Source organism: Schistocerca gregaria, chromosome 3, assembly GCF_023897955.1.
Source record: "Schistocerca gregaria isolate iqSchGreg1 chromosome 3, iqSchGreg1.2, whole genome shotgun sequence".
Taxonomy (NCBI): Eukaryota; Metazoa; Arthropoda; class Insecta; order Orthoptera; family Acrididae; genus Schistocerca; species Schistocerca gregaria.
In genome coordinates, this window is record NC_064922.1 from 838198666 (window position 1) to 838225447 (window position 26782).

The 26782-nt window shown below is 38.7% G+C and overlaps 1 protein-coding gene across 1 annotated transcript in view; it reads left to right on the forward strand.

The window, feature by feature from the left end:
- The window catches only part of LOC126354690 (zinc finger CCCH domain-containing protein 15 homolog), a 49070-nt gene extending 22577 nt beyond the window's left edge, over positions 1-26493 (forward strand). The window contains exons 4-7 of the mRNA XM_050004498.1: positions 424-750; positions 10016-10138; positions 19962-20094; positions 25708-26493. Coding sequence (XP_049860455.1) covers positions 424-750; positions 10016-10138; positions 19962-20094; positions 25708-25817 — 693 coding nt within the window. The 3' untranslated portion in view covers positions 25818-26493. The remainder of the gene's footprint in view (positions 1-423; positions 751-10015; positions 10139-19961; positions 20095-25707) is intronic.
- The last annotated feature ends 289 nt before the right edge of the window (positions 26494-26782 follow it).

Below are 26782 nucleotides of genomic sequence, written 5' to 3' on the forward strand. Positions count from 1 at the left end.
TAGATTGAATTATTAAACTTAATACAATAAAAAATTTATTTAGCTGAAAGTAATTGGTTGATCAGGTATTCAGTGGTTTTTTTAGGTAAAAATAAAGGAGTTACATTTGCACCCCATCCCGCCACCACCAAAATAGGGACCTAGGGACATGGCTTCTCATTTTTGTTTGGTGCTCAAATTACATGCAACTTATTTTTTTATGTAACAAAAGGAATTAGAATGTTGGTATATGTTATTTGATGAGGAAATTAAGACTTCAAGTTAAGGGATGAGATCTGTGAACACCTGTGGAATTGAGTGAATTATCATTTAGGGTTCAACCCCCTGTGTTTATCTTGCTGGCCAATTTTGCATAGTTTCTTAGTTGATTAGTTGTTTATATTTGTGCTAGTGTTCATGTTGCACATTTAATTCCTCTTGCAGATATGTAAGTACTTCATAGATGCCCTGGAGAAGAGCAAATATGGATGGTTTTGGCAGTGTCCAAATGGCACAGGCTGCATTTATAGACATGCACTGCCACCAGGTTTTGTATTGAAGAAAGATAAAAAGAAAGAAGACAAAAAAGACGAGATTTCATTAGAAGATCTGATAGAACGAGAGAGAGCAGCACTTGGTGCAACTTTAACAAAAATAACTTTACAAACCTTTACTACTTGGAAGAAACGTAAACTGAAGGAAAAGAAGGAAGCTGCATTGAAAGAGGAAGAGAAGAAAAGAATAGACTTCAAAGCTGGACGCCAGATTGGTGTAAGTTGTTATTTCAATCTTTTGTTACTGTACTTCAGTTATCAAAGCATTAGCGCTTTGCTCCATTTTAAATTCGAAATGAAAATACACTGTGACAGCAGTAGGGTTTTATTGTAGTTCATACCTATAGAATTTGTTTTCATACATTCTTTGGATCATTTTACATGGCTGATAACACTGCTGCTTATCTAGATTTGCACACATAATTTGACAATGTGACAAGCTCTTTGGTATTTGCTAATACGAAAAATTATATTAAAATATAGTCAGTAATAGGTTGTCCTAAAACTGAATTAAAGGGCATTTTTAATGTGACTTTACCCAACATTCAACTCCAGTCTTGAAACAGTTTTGTAGGAAAGTAGGTAAAGTTGTGATGGACACCGTACACTAGTATGAATCGCTTTGTTACAGATGTTAGTGATGATTATAGCAAAGATGGCTGCCTTCACTGATTAGATCGTGCTTGCTACATGCTTTGGTTTGAAAAATCAAAGGCTGTGACAACTGTGCAATATAGTACACCAAAGATCATCCCAATAGGACTACCATTAAGGTAGTGTTTTATTGAAACTGATTGATTGCTCGATAAGCTTTTTTTTTTTTTAATATGTCCGCAGTATGGCCACCGAATTGTAGAGCAAGTGAGTTAGAATATTGTTAACCAACTTACGAAATCAACTTGCCAAGTTTCTCATACACTGAGTGTCCCACATGTGGCTGCTGTGCGTTAAAAAGACATTTGTGTCTCAAACTGTACAAATTAACAGCGCTGCAAGAGCTGAAAGATATTGATAGGATTCCTTGGACAGGCTTTTATGGGGAAATGTTACATTGGACGATTGGATGAAGATAAAGGTTTCATTGGAAACACCGTTAGTGATGAGCCAACTTTTCACTTAAATGCTAAAGTTAATAACACATGTGTAGGATTTGGGTCAATGAAAACCCATGACAAACTTGGGAACATCTTCATGATAGCCCAAAAGTTACCGCCTTTTGTGCATTGAGCAAGAACAAAATTTACAGCACTTTCTTTTCCCAAGGAAATGCAATCAACAGAGTAGTGACTGAACAAGGTAGTAAAATGGTTTTTATTCCAGTCTTTGATCACAATATCAATTCTTTTGACGATGACCGGTTTCAGTCCGTAATGACCATCCTCAGATCAACAATATACAAATATATACACCTTGTGAGCAGTGTGTCTTTTAACACAATACAGCAATACGTATCACAAAATACTATCATACAACCAGGGAAATGTACAGATAAAATACGGTAAAATGTACCTTTTCTAACCATGTCCTAAAGTGATAAGGCCATAATGGCATCGTCAAAACGTATAAATATAGTCAGCACAGCATTGTCACATAGTTCTAACATAAGGTGTAGAATAGGCCACAAGTCATTATTGCAACTTAAGCACAGTAGCTACCAGAAATCTGTTTGCCTACATCCTACCTAGATGTTGCTACTGTGCACTTAGATGTAATCATCAATTACGCAAAAAACATAATCTTATAAAACACATTAGGTAAAATACATGTAACAGACTCTTAAATATTGATAACTATCATAGAAACTAAGTGTGATGCAGTAAAAGACGAATACAGTTACCCTTATAAAATTATTAAATGTATATATATGAAGGCAATAGGTCCAACCCTTTTATGGTGAATTTATGGTCAAAAATTGATATACGTAATGTATTGCCTGTAGCAACCTATAAAAATAAATGTCTATATGACAGCTGAAAAAAGACAGATCAATGATCAGCACCCTCTATTGGATCAGCCGCCAGGATGTTATGTTAGCATGCACCGATCAGAACAACTTAACCACTAGAGGGCTTTACATACATTATGATATGTCTCCCACAAAAAAGTTTAAACAACATATTACCGGTCAATAAATAAAATTATATAGTCTGGCCATACATTCCATGAATAGATAGGACATAGTCAGTTACAGAATTAGAATGAGTAATGTATGGAAGTAAAGCAAATGTCTACTGTTCGCAACATCAAGGAAAAGGAAAACATAGATTGCTACTTACGGTAGAGAAGACATGTTATGTTGCATACAGGCACAAATGAAAAGAACTTGCACAAAGCTTTCAGCCACAGCCTTCATCAGCAAAAGAGAAACACACACCATTCATACACACAGGCAAGCACACCACACACACAAATGACCACCAACTCCTGCAGCTCAGGCCAGAATGTGTATTTAGATATGTTGGATCACTTTTTAATTCCACTGATTGATGAGGCTAACCAAGAATACAGCATCCATTTACTCCAGTTTGGTAACCCCACTGCACTGTCTCACCAACATCTGGGATTTCCTCAATGACCACTTTCCAGATAAATTTATTGGTCTAGATGAACCAACTGAATGGCCTCCACATTCATTGAACCTGATGTTAAACAGGGTACAGTTTATGAGACTGAAGTCAAATAACGAATTGAATGCATGTGTTAAGTTCCTTAAAATTCACAGATTTTGGTCATAATTAAATACAGTTCACTGGTGCTATCTTCCAAATAGTTAGGTGCCATTTTAATTATTGCTCGAGCCCCCAGTAGCGAAACTGAACACGCAATAAATTTTATTAAAAGTTGTTGAAGGCTGCAGGATATAGATTGATATTTAGCAAATCGATCAGAAACTAAGTCCCATTTGCTCCCAAAAACAGTCACCAAAAGACACAAGACATGAAAAAATAAAAGTTTCTACTGTGTTCCACACTGAAAGTATCCTAAGTCCGGATTATTCATGAAAAAATTTATCTTCCATTTGCACACACATGCGGAATTCAGTGAAGTAAAACACTTCTGGAGCCACATAATTATCACCAAAGTGTCACATTGATAACACAAGTCCAGCGTCAGCAAAGGTGCACAGAACTCTTTTGGAGCTCTGTTTCAGCTACACTTAAATACTCTCAATCTGAAATTCTCCAAGCTGTGTTATGTAACTGCTTTCCATTGATATCCACTTCGTTGCACAACTTTTACATAGAAGGGCAATCTTAATTCTGTTTGTACCATTATATGCACACTCAGATTCTCACCAAAAAACATACATTACACAAATTTGTAGGTGCAATAGTTCATCCAGGATTAATATTTTAATGTTTAGCAAATAGCTTTGTAGAGTGTGCAAATAGCTTTTGTCCACTTGTGCCGCAAAGTAATATTACAGTTCTCTTTAAGGCACACTTTCCATACACATTTGAAGTGCTCTTTCTGATGCACTGATCAGAATTTACATATATGTACAAAGATTAAACAAATACAGGGAAAACTATGAAAAGTTATTAATAAAGAGAGACAACATATCATAATAATTACTAGTATTGAAAACTAATCATGGTGAAATGTGTATAATGACACCCACTATCATACATTGCGTTGCTGACCGTGTATCTGTCTTGTATTACTTGTTTAATTCATTATTAGCAAATAATTAATGAAATTGGTGTTTCACCAGTGCGATAGTAATGCTGCAAATTATACAAGTATGTCAGTCATTGCATTTCGATGTGACCTTTAAAATAAGCACTCGCCCTGCTCTGTATCTGCATTAGTTCAAAAGTTATGAATTATTCAGTAAATTGCGCATGTTGCAGATTTGTTCATTTAATCTTATGATGTAAAATTCATATAAATCGTATCAAAATCTTGACTAATTCATCTCAAACTCCTCTTTCATTTGCTGCATCATATTTTGTTGTAATAATCTGTGCTTGCATGTAGTCAATACAAACTTGCATAAAACAGTGTTTTAAAGCTGTGTGCTGGGACTGGATAAACCCTTGTGGCATCTCGTAACTGCCAGCCGCTTGAAACTGACAGGTCCATGTAGAGTGATCTGCCGCTGACCACTCGCGCCCTGCCGTCTTGCCTCACCGGCTGCCATGCGCACACCCTCTAAGTGTGACCCACGAACAAACTTATCTCTCCAAATGACACAGAACCATGTTTGCACCGTGCTTACCAGCTACTCTAGTAGAGTGTAAAGCAATAATCTACGGTGCTATTGAACAAGTTACTCTTCAAAGTGAGTAATAAGAAAGTGTAGTACATTAATTAAGAAACACAAAATTCAGGAACCTGAGGCCTTCAGTAGCATCTAATGTTTTGAAGCTCAGAGAAAGTACCATTGTGTATATTATGTTCGAATTATATCAGTTATGCCACTACTCTGGCCAGGCCATTGAGTGCTGTGTCCCTCCATTCCGTCCCTGCACCTGGCTGGAAAAGCAGATCCCCCTGTCGTCCACCGATGACAGGGCTCCGTCTCGCTAGAAATCTGCAGACGACTGACTCAACACCACCCAGTGGCTGGAGGAACCTCAAACTGCAAGTCCCAGGGCTACTCGCTCACCTTCTGTTCCACAATCAATTGCTGTCCAAGGAATCCGAACCATTCTCCAAAACTTATGTTAGTTTACCGTGCCCAGGCGCAGCACAATTTAATGATGTTGAAGAGTAGACTGAAGTTTAAGAGAATTGCCCTGGAGAATCTTTGTGGAACAAAGGGGCATACTGAAGCACTGAGCAATGATGAGATTAATTTGAAATTTTCTAAGGGTGTAAATACTGCAGTACTGAATACCGCATTGGACAGTTTAGTTGAAGAGGAATAGATATCTTTTGAAAGGGAAATCACAAAGGAGAAACAAACATAGGTACTGCTATGCCTATGTGGTGTTCATCACAACATTCCGATATTTACCGAGCCTTTGTCTGATCCCAACTGGACTAAGTTTGCCAGGTTTACAGCTCAGTGTTCTTTCAGCTTTGAAATTATTGGACCCAGTACATCAGCATGGAGTAAGTGTATGTTTCCAGGGACTTTTCATATTAGTCCCCTATGCAGATCTTATCTCTTCAATTCCAACAGTATCAGGTCTTGCTCACTTATGCATTCACCATGCGACAGTTTACTAATTGTATGACCTATTTGACTCCTTTTTCATACAGTGGATTTTGACCCTCTGGCACTTACCCTAGAACAAATTAGGACCAATCTGCTTCAAACACTTTGTTTCAGTTGCCCCCATGGCCTTTTGGCTCTGTTCTTCTCAGTTTTTCAAGAGTATCAGAGTGCTGCTATCATTTACACTGATGTCCTAAGTCCATTGGTAGGACAGGATATCTCCCAACAGTCAGGAGTAACATTGTTGCTGGGAATGTGAAGTATTTTTACAACAAAGTTGATAGGTATTAACAGAGCTCTATGTTCTATTAAAAAGGCTGCCCTCGACCTCATTTTAATTGGCAGTAATGCAATGAGCAGTCTTTGAGCTAATATTGTTGTCACTCTTTTCACCCTAAGATATATGGTGTTCACGAGCTTGGCTCTGACAGTTGTATTGCCTGCTGAACTGTCTTTCTCTGGTTCTCACATGGATATCCTGGAGAAGGAACTGGCTAGCCTTTGGCTAAATAGCTGACTAATCACTAATCACCATATCCTTTGATGGTCCTGGCTGTGGTTTCTCTGGCGTAGAGATGAAGAGTCTAGTGAGTTACTGCCCCTGCCTCCCATTCCTCCCAGATTAAATTCGTCAGTACAGACAGTAGCTCAGATCCTAGTGGACTGGTCTCCCCTTCTGGCTCCAAACATATAACAATGGCCTTCCGAATTGTTTGCCTCTGATGATCAGACACCACATGTGGACAATTTAACTCTTTCTTTGCCCCTCAGAAAGTTCTTTCTATTCTCAAATCTAACATTTTTAAACTGTTTTTGGGTTGAGGTTAAACTGGTTGGCATCGGAGTGTCTGCTGTATGTTGGGCCTGGGGTGGGGGGCTGATCGACCCTATCTCCTCCACCAGCCGTCCTGATCACCTGTTTTTGCTCTTTCTTTGATTACTGTTTGATACAGTTAGACAAAGTGGACGGCAACCATCCACTTTGTCGGTTGAGATTTGTTCAGTGTGTACAGGCAACAAATCGGAGCCAACGAAGTGACCTTCTGGTCTTGGTTGCAATCCCGATTGCCAGCAGTAACATCAGAGCTTTGGTGGTGGGTTGACCATGGGACCTCTGCTAGTATGGCCACCAGGTTGAATGTTCATTGGTTCGTCAGTGTTTTTTATGTCTGATTGGTGTGTATTAATTGTGTTTAAAAATATTGGAGGATAGAGTAGAATATGGACAGCATTAAAGCTGATAGTTTTGACATGAACAGGAAATGTTTATGGGACCCTAAGATATGGGATTATAAAAACAAACTGAAAAGGTTAGACTCTTGCAGGGAAATAAGTGAGCTGTTATAAAGTAATCTCCACAATGTGAAAAGGATATCTAATTTTTATTGAAATTTTTTTTGCCGTGTAATGGCAAAGGGAAACAAACAAAAATGAGAGTGCCCATTAATTTTTCTGGTGTAGGTACAGCTCCCCTAAAAGAGATGTCATCGTAGGAAACTTAAGGTGTACAGTTCAATAATAATTTGCTATTTGTAGCTTTCGTTCAGAAAAAAATATGAAATAGTCCATATTCGAAGTCGGCTTTAAGGTCAGTCAGTTTTGTCCCTCCACACTGCTTCTACTCTTTGAGAGGGGTCATGGATTAGCATTGTTTCTTCTTCTTCTTCTCCTCCTCCTCCTTCTTCTCCTCCTCCTCCTCCTTTTCCTAATGATCAGATTGTTGCTGTAAAATAAATGTTGCAAATGTGACAACTGCTAAACCCCCCTCTTCTCTCATAACGTCTGCCAGTAAAATTGTAATTAGAATGCTAGTTTAAAATGATAACAAAATGGAAGCACTGTTGACAAGTTATCAGAGCCAACTATGATTCCACATGGTCAAATTACTTTTTTCACAGCCCCTTGCTCTGGTGAGGATGAGAGGCCAAACACGAATGCATTGACAACAAACATTTGCCCAGATCCAATGGCTTTTGTTTCTTGGTCTAGTGTGTGTGTGCTGCTTAACACTCCAGTGAAGGCAGTACCTTAAAGATTATGTATCCTTTACACTATCTGATTATGAAAGGACAGTTAAATAAGTTTTTAATGCTTTCTCTGAGAGAGTGGATTCTGTTCCCAACTTGAACCCTTTGACTATACAGGGACGGGTGTGATAACATTGGGACAAGATCACTTCTTGCCACATGCTGAGCTAGGAGGTGCTGAGGGAGGGAGGGGGGGGGGGGGGGAATCTCAGCTGTCAACTGTGCATACCCACCTTCTGATGTGATCATTTCTCTCACCTTGGTTTACTCTTGCTGGTCCTACTGGTGTTCATTATGTTTTCAGTCTTTTCCCCTTCACTATTACAGATCTTGTCTCCATCCAGCTAGAAGGATTTTTTATTCCCTAACTGTCTTACCCCTGTGTTGGCAGAGGGGCATATGTGGGGGAGTTGCCTCTCACTGTAGTTGAGTCCTCATCTGCTCTGTGCCCTAAAGACCATCCTGACCTGTATACTTTTGTCTCTTATGCAATTATTTCTCATCATTGGTATCAATACTCCTTTCAGGGCCTTGATTTTTACCACTTGTACATACTATCACAGTTTTATCAAATTTCAAGCTTACGACACTAAGGCTGGTATTACAGTGTCAAATTTCTTTGGCAAAAAAATTTGATGATATATTCATCTTATTTCTTTAACGTGGTGCAACAAGGGTTATCACAATGTCATCAAATATTTCATCATAATTCCTTCAGAATCGCTGGTGTGTAGTAACAGGAGAACTGCATGATGTCAACTGAGAAGTTGCTATTTTAAATGCTGTTAGTTTCACACTTGCCAGTCACTAAACAGGGCAGTGATTTTCCCCTATACAAATATGAATTGCAGTTAAACTAAGATCCCCCTCCTGCTAATGTTAACCCATAATAATAATAACTGATTATGAGTACATCTACTTGCTTGCTAAGTAATAGTAATTTTTTTATATTGATTGTAGTTTTTCTCAAATTTCTTTACAGATTTCAGACTCATTGTAGTAAACTCAAAATTAGGCATGATTTTTACATTCTTGGACATGAGCTGCTGGATATTCGTTATAAAAGACCTTTAGGTTTTGTTCTTGCTTGTATGCATTGCATGTACCTATAAAGTTTGTCTTTCCAGGCTCCAACATGTAGTCCTATAGCATGCCCACCTGTGAAAGTTTCTTTTTTTATCTAAATTTCTTAACCTACAGCTAGTACTTATCCCATTACAGTTACCAAAAAACTCAATTCCTGTTCACTCTCGGCTACTACTGCTGCATCATCAATGAATTGTATGCAGCTGATTTTCTGTTCTTGGCAAGTAACAATAATTCTTTGCTTGAGTATTATGAAAAGGAAAGTTGCCACTCACCATGTAGCAGAGATGCTGAGCCGCAGACAGGCACAGCAGAAAGAGTGCATATCTGTGACTCAGTATCTCTGGTATATGGTTAGTGGCAATTTCCTTTTCATAATATTGTTACATTCCATCCTGGATTTCCCACTGTTTAATTCTTTGCTTCCCTACTCAATGAACAAATGAACATACGAACATCAGTGGTGGCAATGAACTTGCCTACATCTTTTCTGGTTTTGACTTTATATATGAGTTGCCAGTGCGGACTATTTTAATTTGTTTTGGGGGGGGAGAGAGAGAGAGAGAGAGAGAGAGAGAGAGAGAGAGAGAGAGAGAGAGAGAGAGAGAGAGAGAGAGAGGATTTCCACTCCCTGCCTAAAAAGAAAAATTATTCCAGATTGTAAAACACTTTTCCATAATTATTGCACCACTATAAAAAAAAAATGTGATCACCTTTACATGTTCACCAGGCTTCTCCATAACACACATGCATCACACAGTCATTTCGCAATATGTTTATACATCCCAGCCACTTGCAGTAAACAAATACTGTCACTTTCTATGACAAAATCTAAGGCGATGTAGTAGATTTGATCAAATAAATTTTATGAAAGGCAACATTTGACAAAATCCTGTCGTAGTGACAGGCAGTTTAAAAACTGCTTGCAACAAAGTTTCTGAGGATTGGTTTTGACCATGACTTTAAAGTCCACTGCATTTGATACAGTGAGTAATTCTTTATAACACAGAATTTATACAATTAAAAAAAAATTAAAGGTATTTTTTCCCTCCTGCTCATAGAGCTGTGTTACCTTTACTGTAGAACATTTACTTCATGTCAGTGGCATTTAAGTGCAGCTAATACTGTTGTATTAATACAGTGGAAAAAAATTGTGATTGTGCTTTCTGTTGCATGTCACATAAAATGTTTTTATTTTATAGATGTCGGGAAGAGAGATGTTTTATTTCAACCCTGAGCTCGCAGCGGCTGATCAATGTGAAGAAGGTGATGAAGCATTTGACAGCTATAATTTGCAAGAGGAGGATGAACAGAGAAATATTGAGGTAAGAATAATTAGTTTGTGTAATGTAGCTTAAGTTGTCCCATATTTTTCTCATACCCCTTTCCTTTACCACAGAATCTGTTTGGATTAAGTATGATCCAATAATAATACAAATTGAAAGGAAATTGTACTACTTACACTGTGTGGAGGAAAAGGAAACTTCCACATGGGAAAAATACATTAAAAACAAAGCTTCCAAGACCTACCAAGCGGGAAAGCGCCGGTAGATAGGCACAATAAATAAAATGCACAAACACACACACACAATTTCGAGCTTTCGCAACCGGCGGCTGCTTTGTCAGGAAAGAGGGAAGGAAAATAAAAGATGAAAGGATGTGGGTTTTAAGGGAGAGGGTAAGGAGTCATTCCAATCCCGGGAGTGGAAAGACTTACCTTAGGGGGAATCTCACATTAGCCAAGTTGTTTACTTAAAGGAAATGTAGAGAAAAACTTGGCCCATTTTTCTGGATGTCAGGATGAAGATTTATCAGGAAGGGTTTCAGTCACTCTAGCTGTTAATTACTAAATTGATGATAGGTGAAGTTCTTGGTAGCTTATCCAACCATTAATTTGTAAGTTTACATGCCTATGTCATAATTTTATGTTGGGAAGTATAAATTATGCCTAATACGATCAGAGAATAACTGAAAGTGAAGTGAGATCACAAGTTAATAGTGAATGGAATGTTATAGTATGGTCAGAAAGGAAGGCAGAATATCTGGTAGCTATCACATTCAATGGCAGCTGGTACAGTAACATACAACAAAGAGGAAGTTGTAGAAGCATTTGAATATTTCTTTAACTGTTTGTGTGATTTTGGATAAATCAAAAATACAAACTTCATAACTGAAAAGAATGTCATTCTGAAAGTAAGGTTGGATCAGGTTATAAAGATTTTAAGTGTGTAAAGAAACGAAAGATGCCTATACATCATGATGTTTCGGTAAAAATGATTAAAGCTAGAAGCAAGTAATACAAAAGGAACAATCCAAATAATTTACAGATCAGAGAAGAAAATTTTCCAAAACTGGAACAATACTGTAATTACTCTACATCAGTGGTCATTAAAATTACAACACTGGGAAGCTAGCAAATAATGAAATTTTACATATTGGAGTATACAGGAGATCGAATACATGGGTTAAATTTGCTGATTATTTAGAGGTTTACGGGTTGTTGTGGTCTTCAGTCCTGAGACTGGTTTGATGCAGCTCTCCATGCTACTCTGTCTTGTGCAAGCTTCTTCATCTCCCAGTACCTACTGCAATCTACATCCTTCTGAATCTGCTTAGTGTATCCATCCCTTGTCTCCCTCTACGATTTTTACCCTCCACGCTGCCCTCCAATGCAAAATTGGTGATCCCTTGATGCCTCAGAACATGTCCTACCAACCGATCCCTTCTTCTGGTCAAGTTGTGCCACAAACTTCTCTTCTCCCCAATCCTATTCAATACTTCCTCATTAGTTATGTGATATACCCATTTAATCTTCGGCATTCTTCTGTAGCACCACATTTCGAAAGCTTCTATTCTCTTCTTGTCCAAACTATTTATCGTCCATGTTTCACTTCCATACATGGCTACACTCCATACAAATACTTTCAGAAAAGACTTCCTGACACTTAATCTATACTCGATGTTAACAAATTTCTCTTCTTCAGAAACACTTTCTTTGCCATTGCCAGTCTACATTTGATATCCATTCTACTTCGACCATCACCAGTTATTTTGCTCCCCAAATTGCAAAACTCCTTTACTACTTTAAGTGTCTCATTTCCTAATCTAATTCCTTCAGCATCACCCGACTTAATTCGACTACATTCCATTACCCTCGTTTTGCTTTTGTTGACGTTCATTTTATATCCTCCTCTCAAGACACTATCCATTCCGTTCAACTGCTCCTCCAAGTCCTTTGCTGTCTCTGACAGAATTACGATGTCATCGGCGAACCTCAAAGTTTTTATTTCTTCTCCATGGATTTTAATACCTACTCTGAATTTTTCTTTTGTTTCCTTTACTGGTTCCTCAATATACAGATTGAATAACATCGGGGAGAGGCTACAACCCTGTCTCACTCCCTTCCCAACCCCTGCTTCCCTTTCATGTCCCTCGACTCTAATAACTGCCATCTGGTTTATGTACAAATTGTAAATAGCCTTTCGCTCCCTGTATTTTACCCCTGCCACCTTCAGAATTTGAAAGAGAGTATTCCAGTCAACATTGTCAAAAGCTTTCTCTAAGTCTACAAATGCTAGAAACGTAGGTTTGCCTTTTCTTAATCTTTCTTATAAGATAAGTCGTAAGGTCAGTATTGCCTCACGTGTTCCAACATTTCGACGGAAGCCAAACTGATCTTCCCCGAGGTCAGCTTCTACTATTTTTTACATTCGTCTGTAAAGAATTCGTGTTAGTATTTTGCAGCTGTGACTTATTAAACTGATAGTTTGGTAATTTTCACATCTGTCAACACCTGCTTTCTTTGGAATCGGAATTATTATATTCTTCTTGAAGTCTGAGGGTATTTCGCCTGTCTCATACATCTTGCTCACCAGATGGTAAAGTTTTGTCAGGACTGGCTCTCCCAAGGCTGTCAGTAGTTCTAATGAAATGTTATCTACTCCTGGGGCCTTGTTTCGACTCAGGTCTTTCAGTGCTCTGTCAAACTCTTCACGCAGTATCTTATCTCCCATTTCATCTTCATCTACATCCTCTTCCATTTCCATAATATTGTCGTCAAGTACGTCACCCTCGTATTGACCCTCTATATACTCCTTCCACCTTTCTGCTTTCCCTTCTTTGCTTAGAACTGGGTTGCCATCTGAGTTCTTGATATTCGTACACGTGGTTTTCTTCTCTCCAAAGGTCTCTCTAATTTTCCTGTAGGCAGTATCTATCTTACCCCTAGTGAGATAAGCTTCTACATCCTTACATTTGTCCTCTAGCCATCCCTGCTTAGCCATTTTGCACTTCCTGTCGATCTCATTTTTGAGACGTCTGTATTCCTTTTTGCCTGCTTCATTTACTGCATTTTTATATTTTCTCCTTTCATCAAATAAATTCAATATTTCTTCTGTTACCCAAGGATTTCTACTAGCCCTTGTCTTTTTACCTACTTGATCCTCTGCTGCCTTCACTACTTCATCCCTCAAAGCTACCCATTCTTCTTCTACTGTATTTCTTTCCCGTATTCCTGTCAATTGCTCCCTTATGCTCTCCCTGAAACTCTGTACAACCTCTGGTTCTTTCAGTTTATCCAGGTCCCATCTCCTTAAATTCCCAACTTTTTGCAGTTTCTTCAGTTTTAATCTAAAGGTCATAACCAATAGATCGTGGTTAGAGTCCACATCTGCCCCTGGAAATGTCTTAAAATTTAAAACCTGGTTCCTAAATCTCTGTCTTACCATTATATAATCTATTTGATACCTTTTAGTATCTCCAGGGTTCTTCCACGTATACAACCTTCTTTCATGATTCTTAAACCAAGTGTTAGCTATGATTAAGTTGTGCTCTGTGCAAAATTCTACCAGGCGGCTTCCTTTTTCATTTCTTTGCCCCAGTCCATATTCACCTACTACGTTTCCTTCTCTCCCTTTTCCTACTACCGAATTCCAGTCACCCATGACTATTAAATTTTCATCTCCCTTCACTATCTGAATAATTTCTTTTATTTCATCATACATTTCTTCAATTTCTTCGTCATCTGCAGAGCTAGTTGGCATATAAAGTTGTACTACTGTAATAGGTGTGGGCTTCGTATCTATCTTGGCCACAATAATGCATTCACTATGCTGTTTGTAGTAGCTTACCCGCATTCCTATTTTCCTGTTCATTATTAAACCTACTCCTGCATTACCCCTATTTGATTTTGTGTTTATAACCCTGTAGTCACCTGACCAGAAGTCTTGTTCCTCCTGCCACCGAACTTCACTAATTCCCACTATATCTAACTTTAACCTATCCATTTCCCTTTTTAAATTTTCTAACCTACCTGCCCGATTAAGGGATCTGACATTCCACGCTCAAATCCGTAGAACACCAGTTTTCTTTCTCCTGATAACAACATCCTCTTGAGTAGTCCCCGCCCGGAGATTCGAATGGGGGACTATTTTACCTCCGTAATATTTTACCCATGAGGACGCCATCATCATTTAACCATACAGTAAAGCTGCATGCCGTCGGGAAAAATTACGGCCGTAGTTTCCCCTTGCTTTCAGCCGTTCGCAGTACCAGCACAGCAAGGCCGTTTTGGTTACTGTTACAAGGCCAGATCAGTCAATCATCCAGACTTTTGCCCCTGCAACTATTGAAAAGGCTGCTGCCCCTCTTCAGGAGCCACACGTTTGTCTGGCCTCTCAACAGATACCCCTCCGTTGTGGTTGCACGTACGGTACGGCTATCTGTATCGCTGAGGCATGCAAGCCTCCCCACCAACGGCAAGGTCCATGGTTCATGGGGGGAGTACGGGTTGTGAAATTTAATCATATCTGGCATTAGCACTGGTGCTAACTCAGCTGTAGTCAAACTGAGCTCAGGTGATAGGTGTGGAAACATCGTACCATGCTGTTTCAACTCTGTGTCAATAGTTTATCAGTCATAGTTACTGGTGCATGATTATGCACCAGTCTCGGTGCAGCTCATTGACCAGATGCTTCCAGTGGCTGAAAGATACAGAGAACAAGATGGCCAGACAACAGTCAGACAAGCTCCGTATTGAGGTAGGTTTGGACAGCACAGGCCACAAGCGGTCTTGCATAATCTTCTCTGATGATTTTGCGGAGATCTGAAAAATAGGGCACAGCCTCAACACATCAGAAGTGAAGTGCCTGCAATCCAAATTACTTACTGTGCAGACCAGAGGTGATAGTTATATATGCAATGTACGCAATGGCACCTCATATCATCATACAACTTTCTGGACGCATATGTTGGTGACAAATGCAATCTGGCAAGTTTCATTCTGCTTAGAACTGTCCGCACACAGTTACATCCACTGTCTGTAAAGATGACTTAAAACGAGAAGTCCCCAGCAGGACTGATTTTATGAAATGATGCTGTAGGTATTACACCCTGCAACCATTTACCCAGGCACACCATCATTTGCGAGTAACTGATGGAAAAATTTTTGAAATTTTATGTGATGCCCTCTGTTTTACAAACTGGTTGTGTAGTCTAATAGTTATAGTATCATCTGCAATAGATTGTGGGTTCAAATATTGTTAGCTGCTTTGAAATCTTTCGCTTTTAAATCTTCATTGAAATGGTTTTGACAGTTACTTGTATTGAGTTAATTGGTTTTAATGTAAATTTTTTATTTCTATTCTTTTGTCGTGTCTCTTTAATAACTGTGTTAACATTTTCAGTTATGCTCATTTTTAATTCCCATTATTTGTTTCACAGTAGGAATCTTTGTGCATGTGAAGTTAATTATTTAAGCATTTGAAAATGCCAGACTATTGTTTAAAAAGCAAAAGATGAAATACAACAATGGAAAATCCAGGATGAAATGTAACAATATCACACGCGTGTGTAAATTTTTACTAGCCTGGCTTAATGGTTATTTTATTACTGCTGCTCACTTGGACACACACACACACACACACACACACACACACACACACACACACACACACAAATTCAGTTTTTATTCCCTCAGATCATTAGGTCATCGGCAAAGGCCATCACAGTATTACTCACTTCAAATCTTTCCACTACCTTGTCCATTCTGTCATTCATGGCAACCACAAAAAGTAAGGGTGACAGTGCCAACCCCCATTCTCTTCTTTAATTCAATCTGTTGTGTGATCTGCTGTAAATATGTTTTACTTCCATTTTACATTCCTTTCATATTGTTAGTTGTGCATTACTGCAAACCTATGTTCTCTTGGGCATCCACACCTTACTGGTTAATACTCATGTGTCATTCCGTCTGATAGATTATCAGCAAATCTTGTCTGTACTCATTACATTCCTCCTGTAGCTCCTTTACCCCAAATAATAGTCTGTTGTCGACCTTCACAGCCTAAGGATAAGCTGCTGTTCTCCATTTTCTTCTCAGTGCTGTCCCTTATTCTCATTTGTAGGAATCCAATATTTTCACACATACGCAAATCATACAGGTAATGTTGTTGTTATAAGAGAAAAATTAAACAGTAACAGCCCCTGTGCCACTCATGCTGAATATGTACGCAGCAACCATACAAGACAGACAAATGATGTACATGCAAGACAGACAGATATAGCCCTATTACAGAAAGGCATACTGCATCCCAGTGTCAAACTGTGTAATCAATGCATTACCCAAATCCACAAAAATAATAATGGACAGAAACATTGACAAGTTAATTGTGTTGATTACTTGATCAAGCACTGTTTCTTTACTGTAAGGGAATACCTAGAAAAACAAATCTGTATTACCAGTTAAGCATATAGAGCAATAAAAAATTGTGTAATTACATTGTCCACTAAAATTGGATGTAAAAAATTTCGAGAAATGTGTTTAGTAATTAACCCTGTAGCGGGCGTGCTGACTTTCGTAAGATGAGCGAGTGCACAGCACACTCTACATGAATGTAAACAATAGCTATCTTTATTTACCAAGGTAAACTGCATGAACAGAATTACAGTTTAACCTTATGTCAATTAAACAACAATAAAATAAACTAACATTGTATGAGCTAAGTAATTGTTTAATTAAACAATAATAAAATAAACCTTCCTTTCTATCTCTTTGCTGCTACTCGCAAGTGTTACCCCACAGTTATGACTAACTCGAAGCGCTAAAACAGTGCAGTTACATCAGATCCCTGCCAACCGCTTGTGCGGTTACTATTTATCTCATAAATAACAGCCTCATTGTGGGATTGTGCTATTAGCTCGGACTCTGTCATTTCCTTTCACCGATTGTAAATTTTTTCTAGCCTGGCTTTCTGTTTATTTTATTACTGCTGCTCACTTGGACGTATGATAACCTTATTATTGTGTCAGCTGAATCAATAACGAAGGAATAGGTGTGGGCTTGCAACTATGAAACAAACGGTACTAAATAATGTTATATGTGATTGGCACACTTTATGTACCGGTGTGCCCGATCAAGGGTTAAGGAATATTCCATTGTCTTTTGTACATTGTACAGTCATAGACTCACAAGCCCAATAAATAAATAAGAAAATTAAATAAATAGAAGAGTTAGCCCTCTGAGTTTTTAAATTGCCTATTGTTTCCTTTCTTCCACTTTAGTAATTGTCTCCTCCCTCCAAACTACCATCATCACATTGTATAGCCACTTCATTTTCTCCTTAACTCCAAAAGTTGACTCTAGCCCCTTGATGCTCTTTTATCTTCTGCTAGGTGCGATTTCATGCTTAAACTCACGTCTCGGTTGTCCTCTCTGTCTTCCTTCCACCAATTCCTCGATCATAGCAATGAGCTGGGGTGAATGGTGGAATAGGTAGTTACCATGTTCCTTCTCTTAGAAGTAGTGTTTGGAGTAGGCTTCTTGTCTCCTGCTTCTTGCTCTTTTTAGCAGCCCTTCATTTGAGACACCATCAGTAGATGGTATCTTTAATATCACATCTCAGCTTTCAAGCATCTGAGTTTCTGGCCCACACAAGCATAAGCTCCAAATGTAGCTCCTTAAGAATTGTTTCTTAGTAGTCACAGAAACACTAAGACTATAGTAGTTTTCACCTCTTGCTAAGTGATTCATTTGTCTGACTGTCCTGTTTTTAACATTTAGATGTGATCGATATGGTGAAGCACCTTTTACAGCGCATCTACATTTCATCCTAATAATACAATGTCATGTACAAAACAGATCATTCTCAAGCAGTCTTTATTAATTGTTTTCCAATTACTACTGGTTGTTGAGAATTCCTTAATTGTGATTTCTCTTTGTTAATCAAATAATAGTGGAGATAAACCATGCCCTGTCTTACTCATTTTAATATTCTATCATATGTTTTATTGTCCTACTGCTTCCATATAGTTACAGGTGCTCTTAACATTTCTGTTGTCTCTTTATCCATACTTGATGCTTTCCATAGTGCCCAGTGCAGATTCTACTTCTGTCAGTAAAATCCTTTTCCATCTCTTTCCCTAGCTTGTTATCCATTTCTTCCTTGGGCATCTCATACTCAGTGATCCAATCTATATCTAAAAGGACTTTGGAGCTCTCTTTCTGCATTACTTCGACTTTTCTTATAGTTTACATTTGTTCCATTTACGTCCACAGCATAGTGGAATTTTTACACGCCTTTGCTCTTTGCATTCACATTTTCCTCCTCTCTTCTGCTATTATATTCTTGGTTTGCTTCTTGGTAATGTATTCATCCCTTGCATCTTGTGAACTTTGATGAAACCTTACTCTAAATGCTCTGTACTTCTCCTGCCAATCTTCTTTAACTGGATTGTTCACTTAGCTGTTCACATCCACCCTTAACGGTTGCTTGTCCTTCCACAAAAAGATAATATAGCTTCAACAATGGTTGACTTCTTCCATTCCTCTTATAATGTTCTGGGTTCACCTACTGTGGCCTCTAACCTGATTCTGAAGGTGCTACCTTTACACCAGTGATGTGCATCTTCAGTTTCCTGTCAAAGACAGTGCAATAGTCCACAGCATACATCCTTTTTAAATTTGCAGCTGTACTATGGTGTTGTATGAGTCTATCATTTCTTGTACCAAGAATTGCCAGTAACCAACTCATTTCTCTTACAGGGATTTAATTATGTCTTCTTGGTTTCTGCTAACCCTTCCTTTTGCCAGTATCAAGTGGGATCCATTTGTTTGTGTGCCAGCTTGGGCATTCAGGTTACAAGTGATGGTTGTTTTCTGGAAATTTATCTGTTTTTGCGTTTCCTCTTCAAAGTTCACTCTTTTCCGGAATTGGGTAACCAACTTGTGGAGTGTATAGCTGCAGTATATCAAAACTCCATCCCTTGACTGGTAATCTTCATTCTGTAATTTATTCCTATAACTTCCTCTTTAAATCCGTTTCTCCAGACTACCCCTACTTTGTTTCTCTTTTCTTACTCATTTCCACTCCAGTATATCTGGAACATCTGCTTAGCTCTTTTCCTTCTTTGGTAGAATTGGCAAAAGAATAGTCTTGACGTTTGCCATGGATGTGATGCGGCTGCTTCACGTGTCTGCCTCAATCAAGCGTGTAATGTGATTTTGTATGTCTCAGTGGCAGTGCCTCAGTGTCATTACAGCTCCACAGACTGTTTTCATCTACAACTGTTTGTGGTTCAGAGTTGAAAGCTGGCAACAGCATTGCCAACTTCAGGTATCTTATTTTCACTGACTGTACTATAGTTTCTTTCACCTTGTCTGTATGAATCTTACCATGGTAAAGTTTTTTTTTCCCCAACAAATCTACAGTTTCTTCTGTTTTCCCTGTCAAAAGTCTGTAGGCCTAGTGCTCCAGTTCCCAATCCATTTCCGTACCTATGTCTGTTTCCGTTAGATTCAGCCTTTCCAAGATTTGTTTCTGGTTTGAAAAAATACATGATCCGGTACTGGCGTGCTAGTCGTAACTGGACATTTTTCTCAGTGTTTCTGTGGAGCCTTCACTTTTACTGTAATAGTCAGTAAGAGTATGTTACACTAACAGGCATTCTGCTACTTCATACTTAAATATGGGGTTGGACTTGAGTAGTGATTTGAAGAGAGTAATACTATCATTAGCTCTTTGGAAATTGTTATTAGACAGTGTAGTTTCATTTCCATAGTAATATACCTTATACTGTAATATTTAAGAAATAGGTCTACTTTACACAAATTATACTACAGCTACAACTTAAAAAATTCCTCACATTTTTCAGTACCGCGAAATACGGCTTGATTTCCTGGAACTGGAAGCACAAGAGGTTGACGGAACTGGAACGCAAGCCAAGGAAGATAGGCTGAAGCAGGCGGCTGCAGAGCACATATCTACAAATGGTTATGTAAATGAAGGTATTTATAGATCATTGAGTCCAATTTATACAAAATTATATCATTTTGGCAGTCAAAAAATTTCAAGCTATAATTCAGAGTTGACCATTTTCTAAATAACTAGGAGGATCATTTTCTCCTGTGAAACACCGTTATGTTTGCATAAACAATATCCAGGATTGGTTTTCAGTATCAACTAAAACACCTGAGAAAACTTGCTACCTCGTGTAAAGTAGGTGTTAAGGTGATTCCAGAAGTCCATTCCTATCCTGAGTGTTTTATGTAGATGATAAAAAGGTGCTGGTTGCTTGTGGTTTAAGGAGAATTAGATTAGGTATACATTCCTAATTGCATGGTAATTACAGAAAAAATGAAAGTTTCATTTCTGAGAAATTTTTATTCTCAGAGTACTTGAAGCACAGTGAATCCAGTAGTTTACTCCCACATGCTAGTTAGCCTATGAAATAAGAGGTCACAGCTTTTAAAGGATTCATTGAATTCTGCCAAGTGCCTTGTGTTTTAGTTATGTTTTTTCAGTACACCGTCCTCTGCTGTAGGTTACACAACAACCTGGTAAAATATATGTATCACCTCTGATGTGTGAAACTGTGATAACTAGGTAATTGTATTACCAATGTAGTCCATGCTGATTTTGCTACTTATCAACAGGGAATCGAAGAGAGTGTGTAAAAGTGGCAGATATGGTAGTAGGAAGGTGTAATTGGGCTAAAGATCCATGTTCGTGCTCCTTAAGCAAACTTAGTGCAGAGTACTTTGAGAACAACTATCATTTCCCTCCTTTCTTTGTTCTGCTCACAAGTGAAGTGCCTGAAGAACTACTAACATCAGGCATCCATATGTGTTCGAATTTCTCTTATTGTACTTTTGTGGTAATGTATGAGAAATGTGTAGAAGGAAGTAATATGTTGCTCAAATCATCTTGGATATATAATTGATAAATTTTAATAGTAAACATCTGAGTGATGCCCAGTACCCCTTTCGCTGCTTCATCCAATAGAATTGGATGTTCAGCTCTGTGATCCTCTCCTTTGTATCTTCTGTCTCCTTTATTAATCCTATGTGGCAAGGGTCCCTGACTGACAAACCATACTCACCAGTCGGTGAAACCACTGGTTTATAAGCAACCCCTTTCATGGAGTAACAAATTTCCTCACAAACCGTTATAAGGACCTGCCTGGTAATTTTGTGTACCCAGTGAGGGGGCAGGAAAGGCCAGCTGCCCTCTCCATACAGGAAAAGAAGACTTCACAAACTGAACTTGCATCCTCCCCACCAGAAGACAGGCAGATGTATTACTTTGAAGAAAACTAGAACATCTAATGGGTACTGACTAGTAGAAAGTTTTCCCAGACACATTTTTTTATGACAGTCTCAAAACCATTTTGTCATTTCTTGGGGAGCTAATAAGCAAGTGGTGCCTCACAGCCTGAAAAACTTTAAAGAATATCACCATATCGGAAATAAGCTACTGATTGGACAAAATAAAAATTATTACAAATTACAATTGTCAGATCGTCATAACATGTCAGTACAGTATACATACTGAATATAGTACTATGCCATTAATAGTAAAATATTAATTTTTGGATTCTGTAATAGTCATAACTGTTGATGGAATATCACAAAGCATCACACCTGGTATTGTTTCAGTCTTTCAGATGTTATTCACGCAGACTAACAATACCATATGACTTACATAGTCATGATGTCTTACGATCTTTCATCACTGGTTATAATAAATCACCATGTAGTATTATGTATGTTAGGTATGTTGGATTGACATTGAATGTTACATGATAATCTGTAGGATCAAAACTGATAGTGAATAAAATGATTTTGTTCATTCTGCAGCTTGTCTTGGTGAATATTTTATATTATAGAGTGGAGCACTCTCTTCTGTGAGAAATACTTTATTTATTTACTTACTTACTTACTTACTTACTTACTTACTTATTTTCTCCCATTCAAAAAATCCCCATCCACTCATCCGTATTCAGGTTTTTCTATGTATTCCATATTCATTAAAACTGCATGCTGGGATATTAACATCTAAATACATGCTCTGTGAACCACCATAGAGTATGTGGCGGAGGGTACCTTGTAGCACTACATGTCACTTCCTTTCATTTTCCACTTGCAAATGGAGCAAGGAAAAGAGACTGCCTATATGACTCTGTACGAGCCAGAATTTCTCATATCTTCATGATTTCTATGCAAAATACATGTTGGCTGTTGTAGAATCTTTCTGCAATCATTTAAAATGTCAGTTCTCTAAATACAGGGTGATTCAAAAAGAATACCACAACTTCAGGAATTTAAAACTCTGCGACGACAAAAGGCAGAGCTAAGCACTATCTGTCGGTGAATTAAGGGAGCTGTAAAGTTTCATTTAGTTGTACATTTGTTCGCTTGAGGTGGTGTTGACGTAGGCGTCAGCATCAGCTGATGCTAAGGTGGCGGCCGCTCAACAGAAAGCTTTTTGTGTTATTGAGTACGGCAGAAGTGAATCGACGACAGTTGTTCAGCGTGCATTTCGAACGAAGTATGGTGTTAAACCTCCTGATAGGTGGTGTATTGAACGTTGGTATAAACAGTTTACAGAGAATGGGTGTTTGTGCAAAGGGAAAAGTTCTGGACGGCCGAGAAAGAGTGGTGAAAATGTAGCACGCATCCAGCAAGCATTTGTTCGCAGCCCAGGAAAATCGACTCGCAGAGAGCTGCAAATTCCACAATCAACTGTCTGGAGAGTCCTACGAAAAAAGTTAGTTATGAAACCTTATCGTCTGAAATTGGTTCAAGCACTGTCTGCAGCTGATAAGTTTAAAAGAATCGATTTCTGTGATTTTATCCTTGCTCAAATGGAAACAGATGAATCTTTCGTTTCAGAGATTGTGTTTGGTGATGAAGCAACTTTCCACACTAACGGGAAAGTCAACTGTCACAATGTCTGTATATGAGGCACTTAGAATCCGCGGGAAACAACTCAGTATGAACGTGACTCGCCTAAGGTGAACGTTTTCTGTGCCATTTCAGCCAATAAAGTTTTTGGTCCCTTTTTCTTCGAAGGTGCTACTGTAACTGGACTACAGTATCTGGAGATGTTAGAGAATTGGCTGTTCCCTCAGCTCGGACAAGAAGCACAACAATTCATATTTCAGCAGGATGGAGCGCCACCACATTGGCACTTATCTGTCCGTAACTACCTGAACGTCAACTACCCGAGGCGATGGATCGGCAGCCTGTGGCAGAGCACTTCATCACTGGCCTCCAAGAAGCCCTGATCTTACCCCCTGCGATTTTTTTCTTATGGGGGTATGTTAAGGATATGGTGTTTCGGCCACCTCTCCCAGCCACCATTGATGATTTGAAACGAGAAATAACAGCAGGTATCCAAACTGTTACGCCTGATATGCTACAGAGAGTGTGGCACGAGTTGGAGTATCGGGTTGATATTGCTCGAGTGTCTGGAGGGGGCCATAAGTTGTGGTATTCTTTTTGAATCACCCTGTATTCTTGGTGGTATTCCTCAAAAAGAATTTTATCTTCCATCCATGGATTTCCATTTGTGTTTCCAAAGCATCTCCATAATACTTGCATGTTGATTGAACCTACTGGTAACAAATCTAGCAGCCCATCTCTGAATTGTTTTGATGTCTTCCTTTAATCCAACCTTGTGGGGATCCCAAACACTTGAGTAATACTCAAGAATGGGTCATTCTAGTTTTCTATACGCAGTCTCCTTTACAAATAACCACTTTACTAAAATTCTTCCAGTAAACAGAAGTCAGCCATTCAGGGGACACAAGAGAAGCCTCCGCGAAGGATGTGTCATTAATAACACATTCGGGCGTCCCCTGGGCAATGGCTTTAAGCTGGCAGATTCTCTCACACCAGAAGCATCTCAGTAATTTTATGTACGATGCTCCTGACACGATTAAATAAATAAAGCCATTCACCTTTCCATTACCATTCTCATGTGCTCACTCCATTTCACATTGCCTGCAACTTTATTCCTAGACATTTAATTGGCATGACTGTGTCAAGTAGCACATTACTAATGCCGTATTTGTATATTGTGGGCTTGTTTTTCCTACTCATCTGCATTTCTTTTAATTTTTCTACCTTTAGAGCTAGTTGTCATTCATTGCGCAAACTAGAAATTTTGTCTAACTTATACCAATGACATAAATAAAATAGAAACAAACTTCCACATGGGAAAAATATATTAAAAACAAAGATTCCAAGACTTACCAAGCGGGAAAGCGCCGGCAGACAGGCACATGAACAAAACACACAAACACACACACACAGCATCATACATAATTTCCACCAAGAGTGTCTTTCCGCCGTCCACCTAACCTTCGTAACCTCTTGGTTCATCCCTATGAAATCCCCAAACCACCTTCCCTACCCTCTGGCTCCTACCCTTGCAACCGCCCCCGGTGTAAAACCTGTCCTATGCACCCTCCCACCACCACCTACTCCAGTCCTGTAACCCGGAAGGTGTACACAATCAAAGGGAGAGCCACATGTGAAAGCACCCACGTGATTTACCAACTGACCTGCCTGCACTGTGACGCTTTCTATGTGGGAATGACCAGCAACAAACTGTCCATTCGCATGAATGGACACAGGCAGACAGTGTTTGTTGGTAATGAGGATCACCCTGTGGCTAAACATGCCTTGATGCACGGCCAGCACATCTTGGCACAGTGTTACACCGTCCGAGTTATCTGGATACTTCCCACCAACACCAACCTATCCGAACTCCGGAGATGGGAACTCGCCCTTCAGTATATCCTCTCTTCTCGATATCCGCCAGGCCTCAACCTCCGCTAATTTCAAGTTGCCGCCGCTCATACCTCACCTGTCTTTCAACAACTTCTTTGCCTCTGTACTTCCGCCTCGACTGACATCTCTGCCCTTACTCTTTGCCTTTAAATATGTCTGCTTGTGTCTGTGTATGTGCGGATGGATATGTGTGTGGGTGTGTGTGTGCGAGTGTACATCTGTCCTTTTTTTCCCCTAAGGGAAGTCTTTCCGCTCCCGGGATTGGAATGACTCCTTACCCTCTCCCTTAAAACCCACATCCTTTCATTTTTCTCTCTCCTTCCCTCTTTCCTGACGAAGCAACTGCCAGTTGCGAAAGCTTTTAAGTAATTTTGTGTGTGTGTTTGTGTGTTTTGTTCATGTGCCTGTCTGCCGGCGCTTTCCCGCTTGGTAAGTCTTGGAATCTTTGTTTTTAATATATTATACCAATGACACCTTCCTGTACACCACAGAATCATCAGCGAGCCCCATCCATAACTGCACACCCTGTCCATCTGATCATTTGTGTATATAAAGAATAAAAGCAGTCATATCACTCTTCCCTGGGGCATTCCTGACGATTCCCTTATTGCTGATTGAATAAGTCCATGACTAGTTGGCTGATATACCCACTTGTAAATCTGGTGCTTGTACGTAGTTTCTTCTACAGTGCTTTGTTACTGTGGTGATGTCTGACTTGTTATTTAGCAGTGGTCTATACCATTTGATAAGTTTTGTTTATTTTGTCCCCATTTATATGTTCATAATGAAAATATATTAAACAAACACTGACTTCTTCCACAGGTGACAGTGAGGCTTCAGCAGTTCCTATTAATGAAAGTCTTTTCCTTGATGACGATGAAGACCTGGAGGCTCTTGAGGCTGAACTGAATGCATTGGAAATGGAACACTGACCTTGGAATGGTGTCAACTCATTCATTACCCTGAAATCTTAGCACATGTATATTTGTTTATATACCTTATATTTCTTGCTGAGTTGACACTGTAACAGATCACTCCAATTCTACTGCAGCATTAAAGAAATGTTGTGAAAGGTGGCAGTAACAGTTTGTAGTTTTTATTTATCCAATGTTCTTAGATGATTACAAACATGTTCAGACCTGCCATTCATCAGTTTTGTTGTGTTGTGTGATACAGCTATCTAATGCAAACTACGACTGAATGTAAATGTTTGACATCCTCTTGAACTCTTTCCGTGCTTAACAAATTGAAATAAATAACGTAGTAGCAATTACATTTTATGTTTATCCTCTACTTCTATTCAGTTCTTTGAAAAGAATGTAGTGTCTAAAATTAAGAGATACACTTCTTGTTTTGGCTTGTAAATTTTTTTTTTTTTTAATACAGATTGATTTTAAACAGAAGTAGTAAAATAATTTCAATACAGCAGTTTATTAAATATTTATGTTATTTTTATATGAATGCTGTTTTAGTTTTGAGAGTTAAAAGTGCAGCTTGATTATTCTTGATACTTGAAAGTGTACTAGTACTGAAAGCAAATTGTTTGTCAGTTAATTATGTACGAGATGTGATTAAAAAATAATGGGAGTTCTTGTTTTCCTTAAAGAATAGTTATTCCACAACAACTTTATCCCCTTCAAAGTAATTATCCTCAGATATAACACACTTGTGCCAGTGCTGTGTCCAATCTTGGAAGCACTTCTGAAGCTCACTTACATGTCCTTTCATGATTCTCTTCAGACTCTGGAATAAAAAGAAGTCACATGGGTCAATATCTGGCAAATATGGTGGTTCAGGCAACATGACAGTTTTGTTTTTTGCCAAAAAGTCATGAACAAGCACTGAGGTGTGACTTGGGAGTTGGAGCATTATCGCGATGCAGTTTCCATGAGTGGTT